This window comes from Mustela nigripes, chromosome 16 (genome assembly GCF_022355385.1).
Source record: "Mustela nigripes isolate SB6536 chromosome 16, MUSNIG.SB6536, whole genome shotgun sequence".
NCBI classification, from domain to species: Eukaryota; Metazoa; Chordata; class Mammalia; order Carnivora; family Mustelidae; genus Mustela; species Mustela nigripes.
The window spans coordinates 19,528,284-19,548,969 of NC_081572.1; the positions used below are offsets into that span (position 1 = coordinate 19,528,284).

Here is a 20,686-nt window from a genome sequence, read left to right on the forward strand (position 1 = left end):
CGAAGGCAGAAACCCAGCCAACCGAGCCACCTAGGCATCCCCATTTTTAATTCTTAATATTGTTCCCTAGCTGTGTGAAGACAAGTAGGTGCTTCAAAGGCTAATGAGACTTTAGGTAACAGGTTTTATTTTCTTTTTAAATTTTTTTAAAAGATTTTATTTATTTGATAGATCCTAAGTAGGCAGAGAGGCAGGTAGAGAGAGGAAGCGGGCTCCCTGCAGAGCAGAGAGCCCGATGTGGGGCCAGAACCCAGGACCCTGGGATCATGACCTGAGCCGAAGGCAGAGGCTTTTAACCCACTGAGCCTCCCAGGTGCCCCTTTTTTTAAAGATTGATTTATTTAGGTAACAGGTTTTAAAAAGTAGCACCATGCTCCTCCCCTGGAGTGAGCCGCAGGGACAGCTGCTCTTTGGCCTTCGGCTGACCTCAGAAACTAGAAACACTTATTTCAGGCTTTGTCCCACTGGCCACTGTGGGCAGGAGTGGAAAACACCTGCCAGGTGTTGCCATAAGATCCACTCCGCCAACAGGAAACTTTTCTACAAGCTTTGCGGCTTAACAGTATAGCCCCCTCCCAACCCTGCTTTCCCTCGGCGTCCAAACCTCAGCGCGTGTGGAGCGCCCTCTGTGCGCGAGGCTCGGGGGCCGGCAAGTGTGGGCAGCACTGTGCTCGCAGGGCTCCCAGGCATTCTGTCTTCCCAACCGCCCTCCTGCTAGTACCTCTTGTTCCTGTTTTACAAATGAGACTGGCGGTCGAAAAGAACACCGGGCCGTGGGACAGGACACGTCCCTGTGGGTAACTGACCCTGTGACCTTGAGCAAGTCGCTAACCCGGCGGGAGCTGAGCCTAAGTTCTCTGCCCCTTGGAACACCGTCCCAGCTCACGGTCACGAGAGCTCAGCCGCCCCTGGAAGTGGGTTTCCAGACCCCAAGCAGTGGTTGGCCCGACCTGCCCCCAGAGCCGGAGGGCGCGGGCAGGAGCGGGCACGAGCCAGCGTCCCGCCCCCGCCGCGGCGACCCCGGGGGCCGACGCCCGACTCGGGTCGGACTAACTACGGCGCCCGGGAAGGTTGTTCCGTGCCTCGCGAAGACGTCCGCTTCCGCCAATCACCGCTTGCGGCCCGCCCCCTCGTCGCCGGAAGCAGCCGTTGCCTCGAGCGACGACGACGTCCGGCTTTCCGAGTTGGCGGCGGGAAAGGCCATGAGTAAAGGCCGGGTGGACGCCGCGGCGGGAGGTAAGCTGGGCGGTGGGTGCGGGGGAGACCCGGGCGGGGGGGACGGGAGAGGCGTTGGTTGGGTGGCCCCCACCCCTGCCGCGTGTCTTCGTAGCCCCTGGGATCCTCCTGAGGTACCTGCAGGAGCAGAACAGACCCTACAGCGCCCAGGATGTGTTCGGGAACCTGCAGCGGGAACACGGACTGGGCAAGGCGGTGAGGACCCTCTCCTGGGACTCCTCCCCTTGGGGCCCCTCGAATCAGTCCGGGCTGCTGCCCTCTCGGGGCTGCCATTCCAGCCGCGGGCTTCCTAAGGCTTGTCGGGCTGAAAATCCCGCCGCATTGCTCTGACTTCCCGCCGCCCTCCCCCGCCAGGCGGTGGTGAAGGCGCTGGAGCAGCTGGCCCAGCAAGGCAAAATCAAAGAGAAGATGTACGGCAAGCAGAAGATCTATTTTGCGGACCAGGTGAGGATAATCTGTGTAGATTATCACCCGTGTGACACCCCGACATTAGGTCAGCCAGTCTCTAGAATGAACTCTCTTCTGGGGAATTTGAGGCACCCCGTGAAACTCACTTGTCCTAGGTCATGAAAAGGGCCCTAGGCACCCTTTAAATCAGAGTGGGGACTCCCCTTGCTGTGACCTAGACTTAGCGAGACTTCCATATTCGGGACAGCATAGATGACAGAAGATCCTGAATTGCTGCTGCCGAGATCCATTCCCTCTTGGAAGTTTCTTTTTCCCAGTCATCTAGATTAGAACCTCCACCTGCCACAAGATTCGCCTTCTTCCCCCACCCCTCACTCCCAACACAGGTAACGCTGATTTTGTATCTCTGGGCCAGCCCACCACTTGGATGCCTTCTAGACCTTTCTGAGTCAGTATTACTACTGCTAAGGTAGATTGCCTCATCCCCCCAAATGGGCACCTCTCCCTACTTCTCCCTCAGTGGAGTCATGCTTCACCCAACCTAGAGACTGGGGAGCCCCTCTTCTCTCTTCCCCAGTGCCCTGTTGGTTTTCCCCCTTCCTGACTCGGCCTGTCCTTTCCATCTGCATGTCCTGATACCCTCCTAGCATCTGCTGGCCTCAGATGTCTTCAGCACTGCAGCCAGAGTGGTCTGCCTGGGTGCCCAGCGAGTGCCATTGCCCGACTTCAAACTCGCGCTCCCTAGAGTAGGGAAAAGGTACTAGGGAGACCCGGCCCCCGTGCCTCACTGTCCCTTCTCGGTCCACTTACTAGGACTAGAACATGTAGATGAGTTTTACTCCTGTGTCGTCCTTCTGCCTGGAGTTTAAAAAACCCTTCTTCCTCTTCTGCCTCTTTGCTCAGCTAACTCTTGCTCATCCTGTAGGATTCCCCTCAGGGATCACCTCCAGAGACCTTCCCTGAATTCTCTGATCGCCTCTTTTGCAGGCACTCACTTCTTTGAGGGACACGCTTTTCTTACGCGTCTCCTCGCTGGACCGCAGCTCTTCCAAGGCAGGCCCCACTTCTCACCCGTATTCCTTTGCTCAGCACCCCCACCCCGGAAGCTAACATCTCGTAGACACCAAATACTAGTTTCACTGAACCGAACCACCACCAAGGCTAGTTTTCCTAAAACCGGTTTCATTATGTGATAACACCAGATTCCTTAAGGGAGAATTTTGCAGATTTTCTTCTGAAGAGCCAGACCCTTAATATTTCAGTGTTTTGCGGGCCAGATGGTCTCTTGTCCCAGGTACACAGCTGTCACTAGCCCTCGTGACTGCCACTGGAGAGCAAAAGCCGCCCGAGACTTGTGAAGGCACAGGCATGGCTGTGTTTCAGTCGGTGTTTGTTTTCAGGACTCCGGGTCTGGCAGGATCTGGCGCACAGGCTGTAGTTTGCTGCCTGCGGCTCTAAGGGTTTGCCTTGCCTTAATGTAGAGGCCACAACGCGCAGGCTGGCGTTCCTCTTCTCCCTAATGTGCTCCCCGTTGTTGCCGACAAGACCCCCACGGAGCCCATCCCCGAGGATGGTAGCAGCTGGTCCCTCGGGGTTGGCTGCTCAGGCTTGTCCCTTCAGTACTGCCCCTGCCTCTGTCCCCATCCCTGTTCTTCCTGTTGTGGGAACATGTACTTCAGGTATCCCTACCTTTGGGAGAATGTTCCTTTACTCCTTTAGCCCAATGAGCGATCTTAGCACTAACTGAGATCTCCGCCCTGTTAGTATCCTGCCAGCCTTGATGCCCCTTGAGGACAGGCGCGAGGTTTCACTTCTCGGTCATACCTTGTTGTTAGCTGGGACCAGTACTAAACTGAGTGGTTTCTCACAGCCCCTCTGGAGGGCTGGGGAGCCCCACAGTCTTGCATGTATGTGATGCTGCCCCCACCCCAAATGAGGCTTCCCTCCTGTGCCTCACATCAGCCCCCTTGTTTTTCCTCACCTCTGGCAGGACCAGTTTGCCATGGTGAGTGACGCTGACCTCCAAGGCCTGGATGCCAAAATCGTGGCCCTCACTGCTAAGGTGCAGAGCTTACAGCAGAGCTGCCGCCACATGGAGGCTGGTAGGACTGAGCAGCCCCCAAGGGTGCCCCTAGGGTCAGGGTCAGTCTAGAGGTCAGGGATTATGGAGTGAACGGTTTGCTGGCTGCAGGGTTGTCCCACAGCAGTGGCTCTCTGCTGGGCTGCCACAGGCATCGTATCAGAAGAGAGAACGGCTAATGGCCTTTGAATGTGAGTGGGCAGGACATGCGTTTGCTTTCCCTAACACCCTCAGCCCCTGGGCCCACACTCCCTCGGTGCCGGCTTCTCTGACTGGCTACAGGAACAGTCTGTGCAACCTCGCTTTCCCACTGCTGGTAGATGGAGGAGGAGAGAAAACAGGAATAAACTGGTAATTCTATAAGCCTTCATCTCTGCTGAGCAGTTCCAGAATGTGGAACTCATTCTGGGCCCTGTGTGTAGAAGGAGACCTCAGGGAGCACCCGCTGGGAAAGCCCCGGCCTCGGGGTAAGGAGTGACCCGGGGGAGCTGTGGTTTCAGAGCTGAAGGAGTTAACTAGTGCCCTGACCACACCGGAGATGCAGAAAGAGATCCAGGAGTTGAAGAAGGAGTGTGCTGGCTACAGAGAGAGACTGAAGAATATTAAAGCAGCCACCAACCACGTGACTCCAGAAGAGAAAGAGCAGGTGAGCTGGGAGCGCGGGCTGGGTGAGGCGGCGCAGCCTCGGTGGGGCTGAGGGGTTTCCCTGAGGCAGCTGTTTCCCTGCCCAGGTGTACAGGGAGAGGCAGAAGTACTGCAAGGAGTGGAGGAAGCGGAAGAGGATGGTGAGTGAGCATGCGCCGGGCAGGCCGGAGAAACGGCAGGAGAACCCGACAGCGTGGCCCCTCCAGGCGGTGCTGCCCGCCTGAAAAGGGGTGGTTTTGTTTCCTGTCAGGCAACAGAGCTGTCTGATGCCATTCTGGAAGGATACCCCAAGAGCAAGAAGCAGTTCTTTGTAAGTGATTCTCTCTCCCGTCCCCGCTCCCCTGGGTGCTGGGTCCAAGGAGCGCTCACTCACTTGTCTCCCTGCCCCAGGAGGAAGTCGGGATAGAGACAGATGAGGATCACAACGTGAAGCTCCCAGACCCTTGAGGGGTCCCCAAGCAGGACCCGCGGGGGGATGGAAAGAGAGGTCCCGCACTGGTTGGCTCCTCCTGGTTGGCTTCTGTGTTTGTTCCTGCTGCTGTCTTTGGGCAGAGCAGCTGGGAGAGGGGCAGGAGCCAGAGTATGGGGCGCAGGGAGTGAGCGAGCCCACAGCCGACAGGCTCAGGTGCCAGGTGCGTTTTACTGGCTACATTCCAGTTGCTTGAACTGAACGCTCCAACTGGAAACAACGCTAAAGGAACGCATTTGGCAGTATTTATTGTAATACAGTTTGATATAAAAATACTTAAATTTCCTCTGGATAACCAAACCTCGCAGATGTCAACCCTGCAGAAGGCTACAGAGTAGAGACAGGAAACTATATAGCATTCAAGGAGCCCGAGTCCTTACCCAGGACTTCTTGGAGCTCTGTATCCCAGGAGGCCTTTAAATACCTTCTCTACCCCTTCACTCTGACCCCAAGTCCTGGGAGAGATGCAGGCAGCACAGGGACCGAGACCCAGATACACTTGACAGGAAGAGTGGGAGTGGTTCTGAGGCCCAGTTTGTTTTCCAAAATTGTAAGTTTAGCAAAACTGCACTGTTGGTGTTTATTTAGAAAATTAAAAAAAGAAAAAAAAACTATTACCATGTAGTGCTGTGTGTCACACTTGACTTCTCTGTGCTGTGCTCCTGCCTGTGGACACATAGGGAGCAGGAGCACACAGGAAGGCCGCTTCCCTCTAGCACCCAGAGCAGGATAAGAGAGGCGATAGAGTAGCAGGTGAGGGCAGGATCCTGGCAGCCCTGCCCAGAGCTGGCTGGCAGAGCCCGGGTCCCACCTTGGGCCCACCAGGGAGCCCTAGCCCAGGTACTAGGCAGCCTGTCACACTTCATGGCTGTGAGAGTATTTCCTCGTGTTCCTTTCTTTCTGTCCAACTACTGCCAAAATGGCCAAACTTGGGCCAGGTGTTGCCCAAATCTGGTCCAAGAGACCAAGCCAAATGCAAATAGTAGCTCCCAGATATGTGTAGATCTGGAGCAAAAATCTGAGGCTTAGAAGAGGAGAGGACGGGAGCTCTTGGGGATGCCCAGAGCAGACCCCCACCCTGAGGATTTTTACAGGGAGAGGGGAAAGACAAGAGGCTCGAGTTTTGTGGTCAATATAATAAATTAAAGCTTTCACAAAACAAACACCCCAGCCCCACTGAGGATGAGGGGTGTCGGGGAACCAAATGCTGGGAACCAGGGAACCTGTGGGCAGCATCGAGTCTGATCTCAGAAGGCCAGCGGCTCTGTGGCCAAGCAGGAGACTTGGGCCTCTCGCTGGCTCTTCTGTGGGTTCGGGGCGCTGGTCAGTAGAGCTGGTTCTTCAGCTGGTGCAGGACACCAATCACGATTTCCCGGAGGGTCTGGTGGGGGCAGCAGAGGGAGGCATGGGTGACGCTCAGGCAAGGACAGAGCGCAGGCTCTGTGACCTGTGCCTACACAAGGCGCACTCTTTAGAATGCAACAGAAAAAGCCCCTGAGCTGCACTGCTATCTGCAGTTTACTCTGAAATGTCCCTGCGAGAGCACAGGGGAAGGGATGGAGGCACGGCCGGCCGGCTATGTGGAAAAGCAAATGCAAGAAATGGAAACGGCAAAAAAAAAGAAAAAAGAAATGGAAACAGCAGCATTTAGGTGTGGGCTTGGGAGCGTTCGGGACATACTATGCTTCAAGTGTTCCCAGAAAATGTCAGGAAACAAAAAAGTGGGACTCTGCGGATGCAAGTCAAGCCTCAGGAAAGGCAACCAGGCCTCAGGAGCACAAGCCTCCAGCGACAGCATTCACACGCTGCCCCATTACAAAGAACACAAGCCCCGGGCCAGACTACTCCCACGGGCCTGGGGGTGACGGCCAGCAATCTTCCACATGGTCGAGTGAATCTGCTGCCGCAGTGAGGGCAACAGGCTAGGCAGCCACACGTGGGCTGAGAAGGGCCAGGGTTAGGCCCATGGGACTTAAGTGCCTGATCAGTCCTGCCAAATGAAACCTTATAGGAAAATCTGGGCTAAGAAGCAGAAGAGGGAGACACCCCCAAGAAACCTGAAAGCTGCTGCCCTCCTCCTCTGGACAAATTCACACTTGGGCCACTTTGCCCAGAGGAATGTACCCCCCCACACACACCCCACGATCACGGCTACCCCGTACCTGAGGCTTACAGTGCTCCTCAATCCAGCTGAAGACACAGGCTGACAGCTCCTGGAAGCTGGCCACGGAGATGGAGGCATTGAAGGACTGGAACAGGGAGTCCATGATGCCTTGAAACACATTGAACTTGACCTGGTCAGAGACCTGGTCTTCCCCCTCATGGGGGTTGTCCTGGTGTGCCTTCACAATCTGCTCGTAGTTCCTGAAATCGAGGAGTGGACAGGGCTCAGGTGCCCGAGGTTCTCCCCCAGGAAGGGGCTCCTGGAGAGCTGCTGCGAGGTAGTTCACATCAGCCAGACACTGCTCCGGGACAGAAATGGTGACCCCCCCCTCTTCCCACCCTTCCCTTCATGAAGCCCACAGGCACTTCGAGAACGTGCTGTGTGTTAGGGACAAGGGGGTACAGAGTCTGGCCTCCAAGCGGCCACCTAAGGGAGTGAGAGGATTATCTGGCCTATAGTATCTGATGTGGCCTTTGAGAGGAAGGTATGAACCGAGGTCTGCCCAAGTCCCCTCAGAAGCCCTGGTTCCCCCAGCTCAGTGTCGCCCTTACACTTTCATGATCTTCAGGGCTGTGACATCCTTGCGTAGCATGGACACTTCCTCCTCCTGCTTTTTCTTCTCCTTGTGCAAAAACTGGATGTAGTCAATGGCTGGGGTGGGTGGGGGTGGGCACAGAGGAAGTCTCAACCAGAAGGACAAGGCTGACTTTGTCTCCCCCCCGCCCCGTCCCACTCCCCACCTGCCCCACAACCACCACCCAACCAGGGCCAGGCCGAGAGTGGGTAGAAGGCTCTGGCCTCTTCACTGCCCTGCTGGCCCCAACCACTCCCAGGGCTCTCCCTGGTCATACTCTTCTGTAGAACGATGGCTTTGCTGAGCTTCTGGGAACCAATGGAGAAGTCCTGCTGCTGGCAAGTGGGGACGATTGTCTGAAGGTCATCATAGCCTCTCTGTGGAGACATCAGTGGAAACAAGGCTTCCTTTAACTCTGCAGATTAAGGCAAACTCGCACCAAGCTTTCTCTTCAAGAACTGAGTTCCATGCTCGAAACTCAAACGGGTGGGGGTGCTGGAAGGAGAGTATTCTCATCCAGAGACTAGATTAGCTGCCCGCAAGGATGCCTGGGGCTGTCCGATGAGGTCGGGGCAGAGCAAATCAAATGTAACAGGCCTTCCCGCGCTGGCTGAGCTGCAGGCCCTCCAGTCACCTTGATGGCGTCTCTCCTCTTCTGCTCAGCCTGCGTGTGTGCTCGCCGCCGCCGGTCCTTGTAGGACTCCTTGTAGGACTCCTGGTGGTAATCGCTGTCCTCGTCATCTACGCTCAAAGTTGGGGGCGGGAAGAGGTCATTTTGAGGCCCAGTGGGGCCCAGCTCACCAACCGTGCCCCACTGGGTAAGAAAAAACTGGTACCTAGAGACAGCAAATGGATAGAACAACCTAAGGTCCTAGATGAGGTGAGAGACAGTGAGAGCCTGTGTCTATCACTAGGCCTCCAGCACCCCCATGTGGGTGACTGGAGCTTCCTGTCTGGGAAATACACTAAAATGATGGTGTAACTGAGTCCCCCCAGGTTGGGGCATGTTGCTGCCTACCTGTATTGGGGACGGAAGAGGCACTGGTGGAACCGATGCTATTAGCTCTGGACACTACACTCCCCTTTCGGGTACTTTCTACAAAAAGCCCTGGAAAAGAGAGGTCCCAATCACTAAGGAGTAAGGCAGGGGAACACTATATAAGACCCTGAGAAACCTGTGGGTACAGTGGCTTCCTGATCCTTAAATCTGACCTCTCCCTTTCAACCCAAAAGCCATTCATACTGGGGCACCCATTTCCTGTTTGTGCCATGCTGCAATGCTCCTGTCCCTGATGTCCACACTGCTCCATGGGCCTGTAATGGTACCACTGGTTCACAAAATGGCATCTGGGCACAATGAGGGTGAGAGAGCGCCCAGCTATCACTACTGTCATCACCTCCCTGCTTCAGAGCAGAGGGAACCAGGTGTACCCTTATGCTTCCTGCCCCGGTCCTGCAGCTCCTCCCTGTCTCAGGGCAGGAACTCGGCTCAGGGACAGTGGACTGTGCTCAGGTGTGGCTTGCAAGACTACAGGAATCTTCTATAAGGCTGCAGCGGGAGCGTCATGGGGGAGCTGGAGACAGTGGGGAGGCACTCACCGGGGTCCAGACTGTTGTCGCTGTAGGCGTATTCCACCTGCAGCACCAAGCAAAGGAAGCTCATCAGACCTCGGCCCAGGGTCCACACCTCCTTTTACTGCGCGCGCGCGCGCACACTCACACATCCTACCTACACCCAGCCCCTAAGGTACGCAGGCAATTTCAGGATGCGCGCGTGCGCGCACGCACACACACTCTTCCCCCTGGGGTGCGCAGGCGACTGCAGGACTGCCCCGGGAGCCAAGAGCGGATAGGCCATAGGAGCGCCTCCCCTCCGCAGGACCCCGTCTGCCCCTACCCACGCTCCAGCACCTCCCCAGCCCCCAAACCCTGCCCCCCCAACACTCGTGTACACACGCGTCACTTGTCTCCCCACCTTGGCACGCGCGGGGTGAGAGCTGTCTTCTCTGCAGCCCCGGGGCCCGGAGGGCGGGGGGACCTTTGGGGACTGCAAGGAATCCCCTCGTCTTCCGGCCCCCCCACGTGCACGAGCCCGACCCGCCCTCCCCTCGCCGGCGTGCGCGCCCGCGGGGCTTGCCTTGACCCAGGGGTCGTCCGGAGAGGCGCCCGGCTCTGTCATCTCCGACCCACCAAACGGAAACCAGCCCACGGGCGGGCCCCCTGCTGCGAGGAAGCGGCGAGGCGCATCCACGTGACCCAAACCCACCAACCCAAGAACGGGAGGCGGAGGGCGGAGCGAGCGCATGCGCAGCCCAGAAACACGGAAACGGTGGCGTCGGAGCGGGAACAGGTAGCGTTTCTGCTGCCGCGACGTGAATCATTCTGTAAAATGGGGTCCCCTCAAAAGGCTCGTCCAGTGTCACCGACAGTCTTGTGCACGGGCTGTGCGAACCCAGGCGGCTCTCGGGGCGCGTGTCCCAGCCCTGCCCTGCAGGCGGCCTGGAAGGTGCAGACTTGGCCACCTGGGCAGACCCTGTGTGGCACCTCTGCCTGGCTAGCTTCGAAAGCCAAGCTCTTAACCACTGCACTCCGAGGTTCCGGCTCAAGGCTCCCCAAGATACCCAGAGGCATTGGGGCAGGAAGCAGACACCACACAGGCAACACCCGGCAACATTCATCTTTAATTCTGTTACAAGTTCCCAGTGTTTGCCCTGGCCACGGACAGCTGTAGATATCACACGCTGTGGGCAAGAGTAGGCACAGAATGCCAGAGAGGCCTGCTTCCCCAAGTGCTACAACCTCAGTGATGGCCAAAGGCCAGCCAGCAAGCTCCATAAGGCTCCGCATGCCCACCAGGCCTGGCCCTGCGCTCCCCAGTTTGGCTCAGAGCCCTCTAGGCCCAACCAGGATGAGCACGGAGGCCCCCATTCCTCCTCACCACTGAATCTGTGGGCAGCTCCAAGGGCCACTCTGGCCCCACAGAGAACTCAATGTCAGCCACAGGCCTCACAGCATCTGGGGGATGCGCTTCTGCAGGAGAGCCCAGGCTTCCTCCACCTTTGAGCAGGACAGAAAGTTTGGAGGAAGAGAGGGCAGGGTCAGGCAGGCACCCAGCAGAGACCACTTCCCCACAACCCAGCCCTTCCCTCAGCACCAACCTGGCGTTGGGTGACATGCGGTTCCCATAAGGTGCTCAGCACCACGTGGCTCTGGTCCACGAGTTGCTGCCCACTCATCTGGCTCTGCAACCGGCTCTGAGCTGCAGCCTCACTTAGGCCATCCCTCTCCACGATGCGTCGTATGGCCTTGGCACAGACAAGGCATAGGTCAGCCCGCTGGCTCAGAGCAGGCTGCGATCTGCAGTGGGGACAGGGTTGGAGATGGGGTCCGGATACCTCAGTCTCAGGAATGACAACGGTCCACACCTCATGCACCATGTCCTGCCAGCCGGCTTCAAGCAGCATAGCAGCATCGATCACACACACGTGCTTTCCTGTGGGGAGACCGCAGTCACCGGTGGCAGCATACCGCCACTTACCAACAGAGAGCCAGTGAGGTCTAGTCCCGAGGAAAGTGGAGGGTCTGCCTTGGGGTGGGGAAGCTCCCAGGAGGAGAACTGGCTTGATGTCCCCCTTGGCTGCTCCCCTTATCCCTCCCACTCACCCTCAGCCATAGCGTGCTCCATCTCCTCTCGCGCCAGCCTTGCGATAACTGGCCACATGATATCCGTGAGTATCTTCAGCTGCTTCTGAGGAGGAGAACAGAGGAAGTAGACAGTTTACCTTCCCTCAGTGACGGAGTCAGCCCGAGGGAGGAGGTGACTGGGAACAGATGAGTGGAAAGTGGCACTCTGAACCAGAGCAGAGAGGTCCACTGGGTCCCAACTTCTGCGTCTAGTAGTAGCTGAGGAACCCTTGAAGAAGAGTATGTTTACCTTGTTCCCAAACACCCGGCTGCCTAGGACCTTCCTGTTGATAATGCCATCTTTATGGAGAATATCTGGACAACAGAGACAGGGGACTGGGCAAGGAGGCCAGGCCGACTCCTCCCTTCGGGCCACTTGCAGCCCTCCCCAGGTATTACCTGTTCCAAAGGCCTCCACAACAGGCTGGTAGGCAGGACCACCTGGGGCATAGGCCCTATGGCCCAGCTGGTCACTGTCGATGACATATGCCCCCAGGCCCTTAAGCCGTTGAGCTACTGAGCTTTTCCCGGAGCCACTGATGCCCGTCAGCCCAATCACGTAGAGTTGTGTGGGGAGCTCTGGCCTCTTCTGGAGGTGGAGGAGAGGGAACCCCAGTTACTAAGACTGGAACCCCAGTCTTCAGACTCATCCTTGGGACTGAATTACTCAGTCTTGACTCTCCAGCATTTCCAGCCCACCCAGGAGGGGAGAGAGTGGGAGGGCAGGCATACATATGGAGGCCGAAGCAGTTTTCCCAGCATGCGATGGCGGAAGCTAGAAGAGCTGACTTTATCTTCTTCATTTTCCTTGTGGCTTTGGTCCTTCAGCAGCTGGATCTGGTATAAGGCAAGCTCCTCCAGGTCCTGTAGTAAAAGAGGAGGGGTGAGGAGAGGGAAGGAGGGACAGGAGGACAGTGACAATCGAGCTGTCCCCCACTCCCCCTTATCCTCCCCTACGTATTCCAGAGGTAGAGCCTGAGTCCAAGGACAAGCTGGGAACCGGTTCCTTCTTGCCTCTTCCTCACCACCCTAAACCCTCTCTTCCCTCCTCTAGGGTTGTGGTACTTCCAGCAGTCCCCCATGTGGCCTTCCCCAACCCCATCCCCATCCACTCCCTCTGCCAGTCTCTCCCAGGGGTTACATTCTCAAGGCGGAAGCGGTTGACGGCCATCCCCCCACGATAGGTCTCCTCGCTGACCACCAGGAACTCCAAGGAGGGGTCAGAGCCAGCGGGCCCATAGGGGTCCAGCAGGGGGATGATATCAAAAGTCAAGGAGGGCTTGATGTCCACCAGGAACTCACTCAGATGTTCCACACGCTCTGCGTAGGGTTGGAGCAGCTCAGGGAGCAACTTGCCTGGGGAAGGAGCCCAAAAGAACAGGGAGATCTTTTTATTGGGGAAGAAAAGTATAAGCAAGTTTGGGGAAGACTGTCCCCAAGCATCCAATCTCCAGATAGGGGTGGGTGGCAGGAAGAAAGGGCTAAGCTGGGAAGTGGTCTGTGTCAGGGGAGCTACCAAGAGGGGGCAGCCGCCAAGCACAATAGTCATGGCAGGCACCTGTTCCCAGAGAACCAGCAGTGCCAGCATCAGAGTCAGATGGTGAATTCCAAGACCCACCCAACCACAAGTCCCCTCTTAACTGTGTCTCCGGCACAACTACCTACAACCCACTCATCCATTTATTGCAAGGGTCTCCATTTGTAGGGTTCATCACCCAAAGAACTTCTTAAAAGTGCAGACTCCTTGGCTCCACATTTGGGGGAATTCTGATTTGAATGGTGACTAGACCACAATCTGAGAAAGCTGCACTTAATCATTTAACATAATTTCCTTAGCACCAACTGCGTGCCAGTCACCGTGACATCTGGGAAGGGTGGGAAGTAACGGAGGGCCCCCCTGTTCCTCAATTATGAACTGGGGACAAGGTTAAGGAGTTCTGAGGGCCTTCCCCTGCTCTATTCCAGGGTCAGTCTCACTCACTCTTCAACAGGTCTTTGTCTGCTACTCCCACCACAAGCTGCTCCTGGGCCAGGATGCACGCGACGCTCAGCAACACCTTGTGAGCATTGTGCAGGCGGTCAAATGTGCCACCCACAGCCCCACGGTGGTAGCCATGCACTGGCTGCTTTGGAGACCTGGCCACGGGGGAGGCTGGCCTGATGGTGGAGGGTAAGGGGACATCCAGGGACTCCACAGGCAGCTCTCCGGGCCCATAATCGGGGTATAGCAGCACTGAAGCCAGTTGGGGACAACAACTATAGCAGCTGGTGGCATAACGCTCTAGCTGTTGCTTGACTGGGTTGTACTGGCTTCCGTCCAGGGTCTGAAAGTCAGTCAGCACCACTTCCGGTGGGTGGGCCAGGTTCTGGACTGAACCGGACAGGGGAGGTAGAAAGGCGCTCTTGGCTCCGATATTGGTCAGCAGGACTCTGACGTCCAGGTGCCTGTGGACGTCGGCGCCAGCGTAGAGGTGTGTGATGAAATCCAAGACCTCAAACGTGGCCTGCACCAGGCTGGATTGGGGCTGAGCTGGGGCCCCCAGACTCATGCCCGGCTGCAGGTGTACATAGAGCGTGTGATTCACCAGCCGGGCCGCCGAGGTCAGGATGGGGGCCAGGCGAGGGGCCAGGGAGGCCAAGGGCGTCGTCAGCACCAGGAGGCCCGACCGGAATACGGCCATGCTGCCCAGGCCTGCGGACAGCCAGGGAGACGAGGCGTGGGTGACTGAGAAGTTATGTGGCTGAGGCTGAAAAGCGGGGCCTTGGACCCAAGGGAGGGGACCTGGCGCAGGGACAGGGGTCTGTGCTGATCCAGAGGAAACCGGGGGAAGGCACGGGGCCTGGTACATGGCGCCTCGGGTCTATGTGCTAAGCCGCGCTTTCCACATTTCTCAAACGCAGCGGTGAAGTCGCTGAACTGAATCGAAATCCTGGGTGGGGAAACTAGGCTGGACAAGAGCCCCTGAGTCATAGGGCTGGGGATCCAGAAATCCCGGCCCCTCCTGACACGCTGGACCCGGGTCCTCAGAGACTCGAAGGAGGGGACTAGAGGAAAACGTTCAGGCTCGGGTCGGTCCCCTACTTACTGAGACCTCTGGGCTTAGGTTCCGCGAGTGCCGCCGCGGAGGCTCACCTGGATGCGACCCGGAAATACTAGCTCAGCAGCTCCGTGTCCGAGCTACGGAACGGCAGAAAGGCCAAAGTGTCTGCTCTGTTCGGGATCTCGCGAGACTTTGTATGGCGTTGGGCGAGTCCTGCCGAGGGGGCGGGGCCGGGCTCGGGGGTTGGGCAGGCGGGTGAAGCCTTATTTCTAGATTCCAGAGTCCAGGGGTTTGGACCGTGGAGGGCTAGGCGGTCCTGAAAGGGTTTTGTGGATGCTCTTTAGACATTAAGAGAATGGCTTCAGGCAGGTTACCCAGGAGACAGCGGCAAAGGCAGAACTAACACCTGGCTTTCCTCTTCATAAATTATAGAAATGGGAGTCACAGGGTGGCACTGAAGTCAGGACTCAGAGCCCCCGCAGCCCTCCTGGCGCCCTCCCAGTCTGAGGATCCTCCTGTGGAAGGACCACTCTGTCCGAGTCCCCATTTCACAGCTGGGGAAATTGAAGCCATCTGTGTTCCAGGAACATTATAAGGAAGGTCTTGTGGCTCCGAAGCTCTCCACACCACCCCGAACCAGTTTGAGAGAGAGAGGAGGAGAGCTCTGCCTGGCAGCTCATAGGGTTGCCAGAGGATGGTCTCCAGACGGGAGAAAAGGGGAGGACGGAGGGAGACCTAGTGGCAAGGGTTTACTGTGAAGCTAATGGGGCCCGAAAGGTTGGAACTGGTAGCCTCGGGGAGAGGAAGCTAGGATGCTATCAGGAGATATTTCAGATAAAGTGTCCATAAAGATCTCAAAAGGGAGGGAAACCAGTTTCCAAGATTCCTGTAATGTGCTATCGTTTATTTTCCCAAACTAAACAATGCTTGTTTTCATAATTATGTAGGTTCATTTTGTATTTTTTTAAAAAGACTTTAGGGGCACCTGGGTGGCTCAGTGGGTTAAGCCTCTGCCTTTGGCTCAGGTCATGATCTCAGGGTCCTGGGATTGAGCCTCACATCGGGCTCTCTGCTCAGCGGGGAGCCTGCTTTCCTCCTCTCTTTCTGCCTGCCTCTCTGCCTACCTGTGATCTCTTGTCTGTCAAATAAATAAATAAAATATTTTTTAAAAATTTAAAAATATAGGGGCGCCTGGGTGGCTCAGTGGGTTAAGCCGCTGCCTTCGGCTCAGGTCATGATCTCAGGGTCCTGGGATCGAGTCCCGCGTTGGGCTCTCTGCTCAGCAGGGAGCCTGCTTCCCTCTCTCTCTCTCTCTCTGCCTGCCTCTCCATCTACTTGTGATTTCTCTCTGTCAAATAAATAAATAAAATCTTAAAAAAAAAAAAAAAAACTCTTTGTCCTTTAAAAAAAAAAATTTAAAAATATATATTTTATTTATTTAGGGCGCCTGGGTGGCTCAGTTGTTAAGCGTAGGCCTTCAGCTGGAGTCATGATCCCAGTGTCCTGGGATCCAGCACAGCATTGAGCACCCTGCACAGCAAGAAGCCTGCTTTTCCCTCTCCCACTCTCCCTACTTGTGTTCCCTCTCTTGCTGTCTGAGCTGAAGGCAGATGTTTAATCGACTGAGCCACCGAGGCACCTTAAAAAGGGATCCCAAAGGGTGCCCGGCTGGCTCAGTCCGTAGAGCATGCAACACTTGATCTCACAGTTGTAAGTTCAAGCCCCACATCGGGTGTAGAGTACTTAAAAATAAAATCTTAACGTGTTGTGATGAGCACTGGGTGAATCGTTGAACACTACATCAAAAACTAATGATGAAAAAGAAACAAAAGTAAACAACTAATGATGTACTATATGTTGGCTAACTGAATATAATAAAAAAATAAAATCTTAAAAAGTAAATAAAGAGGTGTCCCAAAAGGTGTGTATAAGCCTTTGGCTCCACAGAGCCTGGATCTGCCCCTGGAGTCAAGGATTCGAAGAGTCACAAAGTCACTGAGCCCAGCCTTCTAGCAGGAGATACCTGCTAGAATTGGATTTTTTTTTTTTTTTAGATTTTATTTATTTATTTGATAGAAAACATAAGCAGGGGTAGCAGAAGGCAGAGGGAGAAGCAGGCTCCCTGAGAGCAGGGAGCCTAATGAGGGCTCGATCCCAGAATCCTGGGATCATGACTTGAGCTGAAGACTGACGCTTAACCCACTGAGCCACCCAGGCGCCCCCCTAGGTTGGATTTTTAAAAAGAGAACCCAGGGGCACCTGGGTGCCTCAGTGGGTTAAAGCCTCCGCCTTCAGCTCAGGTCATGGTCTCGGGGTCCTGGGATCAAGTCCTGAGTTGGGCTCTCTGCTCAGCAGGGAGCCTGTTTCCCTTCCTCTCTCTCTGCCTGCCTCTCTGCCTACTTGTGATCTCTGTCAAATAAATAAGTAAAATCTTTTTAAAAAAGAAAAGAACAGGGACGCCTGGGTGGCTCAGTGGGTTAAGCCACTGTCTTCGGCTCAGGTCATGATCCCAGGGTCCTGGGATCGAGCCCCAAATCAGGCTCTCTGCTCAGCAGGGAGCCTGCTTCCTCCTCTCTCTCTGCCTGCCTCTCTGACTGCTTGTCATCTCTCTCTGTCAAATAAATAAATAAAATCTTTAAAAAAAAAAAAAAAAGAAAGAAAAGAACAGCTTGGGGGACTGAAGCTGGGCTCTGAGAGCAGGTCCTATGTCCCAGAGATTCATGCCGCATGGTCTTTTCCCCTTCTGTGGCCTTGCTGGATCCTGAAGGGACAGCAGAACCATCTGGGCTGGCGAGGCAGGGGGATAGGTAGGGATGAGCCGGCTGAGGTCCCCTGTCCTAGGAGCAGAAGCAGCCAGCAAGACAACTACCTGGAAGTAGCAGCAGGCCAAGATGGGGTGACTCCTTCCGGCCCCCCTCAGTTTCCACACAAAACCCCAGCAGTTTCCTCTCTATTCCAGCTTCCCAAGTTCTCTGCAGCCAGGACCCTCCCCTCTCCAAATGGTCATTTCCCTCTGCATCTCCTAGTCCCTTCCCTGGTCCCATCTTCTGGGTACCCCTGCCCTTCCTCTGTCTGCAACCTCCAGCCTATTCTCCATGTATCCTCCAGCCCTCCTCTGGCACCCAGCACCTTAGAAAGAGACTGGCTGGACAACCCTGCAGGCCCTTTCACGGGTTCCTGCCACCCCAGCGCCTTCCCCCGCCTGCAGGAAGGATAGCCCCTCAGGCACCCACTTGGCCTGGAGCTTCAGCTGAACCTAGTGAGTGGCAGCCTCTGGGCTGGTGGGCATCCATCCAGCTAAGTTTTGTCAAGGGCCTGGGCAGGAGGAGGACGAATGGAGCTGTGTCCTTTTGACTCACTTAGTTTTGCTTCTTCTTTACATATCTAGCTTCCATATGGGAACACAATTACCATAGTAACACCACTAGTAGTAGAAAGAATATCAGGGCCTGCTATTAAGACCTCCGTCCCGGGGTGCCTGGGTGGCTCAGTGGATTAAGCCTCTGCCTTTGGCTGAGGTCATGGTCTCAGGGTCCTGGGATTGAGTCTCGCATCAGGCTCTCTGCTCAGCAGGGAGCCTGCTTCCCCCACCCCCAGTCTGCCTCTCTGCCTACTTGTGATCTCTCTCTCTGTGTCAAATAAATAAAAAAATAAAATCTTAAAAAAAAATAAATGACCTCCATCCCAGGGACATTCAGGTGGCTCAGTTGGCACCCCCATATACTCCATGACATAGGTCTTATACCCATTTTACAGGTAAGAGAACAGTGGGAGAAAGGTTAAGGCCCTTGCTTGATATCCCATGACTAGTGTGTGTGTGGGGGGGGGGGGGGTCACAACCTGGCTCTCGCCCTTCCCCGGTCCACCTAACGCCTGCTGCAGACACCGCATGGGAATCCATGCGTCGCCGCCCTGTCCTTCCTCGGGCTAGCCTCTTCCTCTTTCTGGGCTTCGGTTTCCGCACAGCTATAACCCGGGCTAACCACGATCTTTCCAGATCGCCCACCCGCGGCACGCGCCACTTGTCCCACCGGAGCAGTGCAGCCGGCAGCCTGGCGCCGTCCCACAGAACCGCGCGCCCCTGGGGCACAAAGGAGAGAGCAGCAGACAGCGGCGGACCAAGCCTTTATTGCGGGGCGGTGGAGGCGGGAGGAGCGCAGAGCTCGGGGCCGCCGGGGGCCAAGGCGTTCGGCTCCTCCTCGGGATCGTCGGCGAACACCGCGTGGTACATGGCGGCGACGTAGCTGCAGCCGCTGGGGTCGGCCAGACGCAGGTGCGCCAGCGGCAGGAAGCTCTCGGTGCTGAAGTAGCGCAGCGCGGGGCGCGGGGCGCGCAGCGCGGCGAGGAAGACCTGCCGCGACAGGAGCTGGGTACCCCGCCCCGCCCCCACCGCCGCCGCGCGCTGTCCCTGCTCCCGGGACCGCGCCCGACCCCTACCTCGGTCACCTCCTCCGGGTCCTGCGCCGCCTCGCGGAAGATCCGCTCCAGATGGCGCTGGTAGCGGGAGAAGAGGTGGCGGGTCTCGGCGTCCGCGCCGTCCAGCACGCCGCCCGCGACGCCCTCCAGCTTCTCCAGGAAGGCGGTGCGCACCGGGCCGCACTCTATGAGGCTCACGCTGCGGACCCAAAGCGGCGAGTGGGAGGGGGGCGCAGCCAGCAGGCCGGACCCCAGCCCTGCCGCCGGGCAGGGCAGGACCAGCGAGATGAGGGTCTATGCCCGGGAGCCGGCGCCGCCGAGGTAACCAGAGCCTTACAGCCCGAAAAGCACCCCTGCCTCCCCCCCTCCCACAGCCATTTCGGGGGTGTGAGGGAGATTTGCATCGGAATTCCAACCTGGCAAGCTCCCTTACTGTGTGACCTTGAGCCAGTCACCTAACCTCTTCGGCTTCCCAGCTGGATGGCAGCAGAGGCCCGGTAAGGAATGGCAAGTGCCCTGGCACACGATAATTGTGACCCACAGTGGGGAGGGGCCAGGGAGAACGCCTGAGAGAGGCTCCAACAGGACAGGGGGCTGGAGTTCCCAAAGTCAGGGGGCAGGGGTCCCCGGAGCGGGGCGCTGACTCACTGGACCCCGAAGGGAGGCAGGAGAACCGCCAGACTCTCGCACAGACCTTCGATCGCAAACTTGCTGGCGCAGTAAACCGCGTTGAACGGCAGCCCTTCGAGGGGAGAAGAGGCTTCGGAGACTTGTCTGGGAGGGTCGCCACCGGGAGCCCCAGACAGCCAGAGGCACTGCCACAGGCCCCGCCCCTCCTGCTGGCCCCGCCCCATCCACGCACCCATCAAGCCGCCCATGCTCCCGGTCACCAGCACACGTCCCGAGCGGCGGCGCTTCATGTCGGGCAGGAAGGCCTGCAGTGTCCGCACCGTCCCGGCCACGTTCACGTCCAGCACGGACCCCACTGCGCCAGCCGTATGCACCTCCAGCGGCCCGAGCAGACCCCGCCCCGCATTACAAACTGAGGGGAGAGAAGTCGGACCCTGCCTGCCTCTCTGTCCTCGGACCCAGCAGGTCCCTGGGCCTCAGGACATTTTGGTTTGGACACAGTGCCGGGGAGGCTTCTGCACGCGTGTTGCGGGGAGGCTCACCCAGCACGTCCACGCGGCCCTCGGTCACGCGTGCCCGGGCAGCGGCCACAGAATCCGCGTCCCTCACGTCCAGCTGCAACGTCTCCAGGGAGCCAGGAGGGCACCCTCGGGACCGGGCTGCCTCCCACAGAGGGCCCTGCGCCCTCAGGTCCCGCAGCGTGGCATACACTGGAAGTTCGGAAGAAGATGAGGATCTAAATTCCCTGCTTACCACTACCTGGTCCCCTTGGACCCGGGCTCTCCATCCCAGCCTCTCAACTACCTTTGAAGCTCCGGGAGGGGTCGGACGCCAGACGCAGGGCCAGGTGCAGGCCGATGCCAGAGGAACAGCCAGTGATGAGCACGACTGTGCGGTCCATGGGGAGACCGTGGGGAGAGGTCCAGGGAGTGCACCGCTCAAGACTCGGGTCTCTGAGCTCTTTAAGCTAACCTGCTCCGCCCCGCCCCCGCCCTCGGGGTCCCCACCCCTTGTTGTGTCTCCAACCTAATCTCAAGGCTGAGCCCTCCTTCGGGTATGGGGCCTGCTCTCCTTGTCCTGCTCCTGGTCAAGGTGGAGATGAGGCCCCTGCTGAGAATACCCGTTCTTTGGTGGCTGGTCAGAGGCAAGGCAAAGCTTTGCGACTAGGAGATGTGGGCACTGAGTGCCCTGGGCACATCTTCCCCTGGGTGTGCCTCTGTCCCATAGAGACAATTACAGGTTCCAAAGTTGGCTGCGGACGTTTTGGGAGGGCATTCCCGGTTTCAAGGTCGGGTGTTAGTATCAGAAACAGGGCAGGGAGAAAGAGCCTCACGCCAAT

At 57.1% G+C, this 20,686-nt stretch overlaps 4 protein-coding genes and 1 long non-coding RNA gene across 9 annotated transcripts; 2 read left to right on the forward strand and 3 right to left on the reverse strand.

Annotated features, from left to right (window-relative positions):
• The first annotated feature begins 590 nt into the window (after positions 1-590).
• PSMC3IP (PSMC3 interacting protein) lies at positions 591-5,452 on the forward strand. Its single transcript, XM_059380165.1, has 8 exons — positions 591-1,236; positions 1,331-1,431; positions 1,591-1,680; positions 3,635-3,746; positions 4,225-4,370; positions 4,456-4,509; positions 4,620-4,679; positions 4,760-5,452. The coding sequence occupies exons 1-8, from the start codon at positions 1,203-1,205 to the stop codon at positions 4,814-4,816; spliced, it is 654 nt and encodes a 217-aa protein (XP_059236148.1). The 5' UTR covers positions 591-1,202; the 3' UTR covers positions 4,817-5,452.
• On the reverse strand, positions 5,062-9,846 carry MLX (MAX dimerization protein MLX). 3 transcript variants are annotated; one of them, XM_059380162.1, is made up of 8 exons: positions 9,552-9,846; positions 9,176-9,212; positions 8,595-8,684; positions 8,211-8,317; positions 7,854-7,953; positions 7,554-7,653; positions 7,001-7,202; positions 5,062-6,219 (listed from the first exon to the last, which is right to left on the reverse strand). In XM_059380162.1, exons 1-8 carry the CDS (start codon positions 9,753-9,755, stop codon positions 6,163-6,165), a joined length of 897 nt encoding a protein of 298 aa, XP_059236145.1. In that variant the 5' UTR covers positions 9,756-9,846; the 3' UTR covers positions 5,062-6,162. The 3 variants fall into 3 exon arrangements, with proteins under 3 accessions (XP_059236145.1, XP_059236146.1, XP_059236147.1); XM_059380163.1 differs by having other exon boundaries at positions 9,714-9,838; XM_059380164.1 differs by lacking the exon at positions 8,595-8,684 and having other exon boundaries at positions 9,714-9,841.
• A 651-nt stretch (positions 9,847-10,497) lies between these two features.
• Positions 10,498-14,432, reverse strand: COASY (Coenzyme A synthase). The gene is made up of 10 exons (XM_059380161.1): positions 14,347-14,432; positions 13,242-13,952; positions 12,402-12,616; positions 11,993-12,124; positions 11,660-11,849; positions 11,511-11,575; positions 11,240-11,324; positions 10,972-11,069; positions 10,735-10,881; positions 10,498-10,633 (listed from the first exon to the last, which is right to left on the reverse strand). The coding sequence occupies exons 2-10, from the start codon at positions 13,939-13,941 to the stop codon at positions 10,583-10,585; spliced, it is 1,683 nt and encodes a 560-aa protein (XP_059236144.1). The 5' UTR covers positions 13,942-13,952; positions 14,347-14,432; the 3' UTR covers positions 10,498-10,582.
• Positions 13,896-15,431, forward strand: LOC132004092 (uncharacterized). 2 transcript variants are annotated; one of them, XR_009400416.1, is made up of 3 exons: positions 13,896-13,977; positions 14,365-14,495; positions 14,734-15,431. It is a non-coding gene; the product is annotated as an uncharacterized LOC132004092 (long non-coding RNA). The 2 variants fall into 2 exon arrangements; XR_009400417.1 differs by having other exon boundaries at positions 13,907-13,992.
• Positions 15,432-18,408: 2,977 nt separating this feature from the next.
• Positions 18,409-20,645, reverse strand: HSD17B1 (hydroxysteroid 17-beta dehydrogenase 1). Of its 2 annotated transcripts, XM_059380903.1 has the most exons (6): positions 20,152-20,645; positions 19,890-20,057; positions 19,580-19,759; positions 19,366-19,459; positions 18,739-18,916; positions 18,409-18,652 (listed from the first exon to the last, which is right to left on the reverse strand). In XM_059380903.1, the coding sequence occupies exons 1-6, from the start codon at positions 20,246-20,248 to the stop codon at positions 18,428-18,430; spliced, it is 942 nt and encodes a 313-aa protein (XP_059236886.1). In that variant the 5' UTR covers positions 20,249-20,645; the 3' UTR covers positions 18,409-18,427. The 2 variants fall into 2 exon arrangements, with proteins under 2 accessions (XP_059236886.1, XP_059236885.1); XM_059380902.1 differs by having other exon boundaries at positions 19,366-19,759.
• Positions 20,646-20,686: the final 41 nt, after the last annotated feature.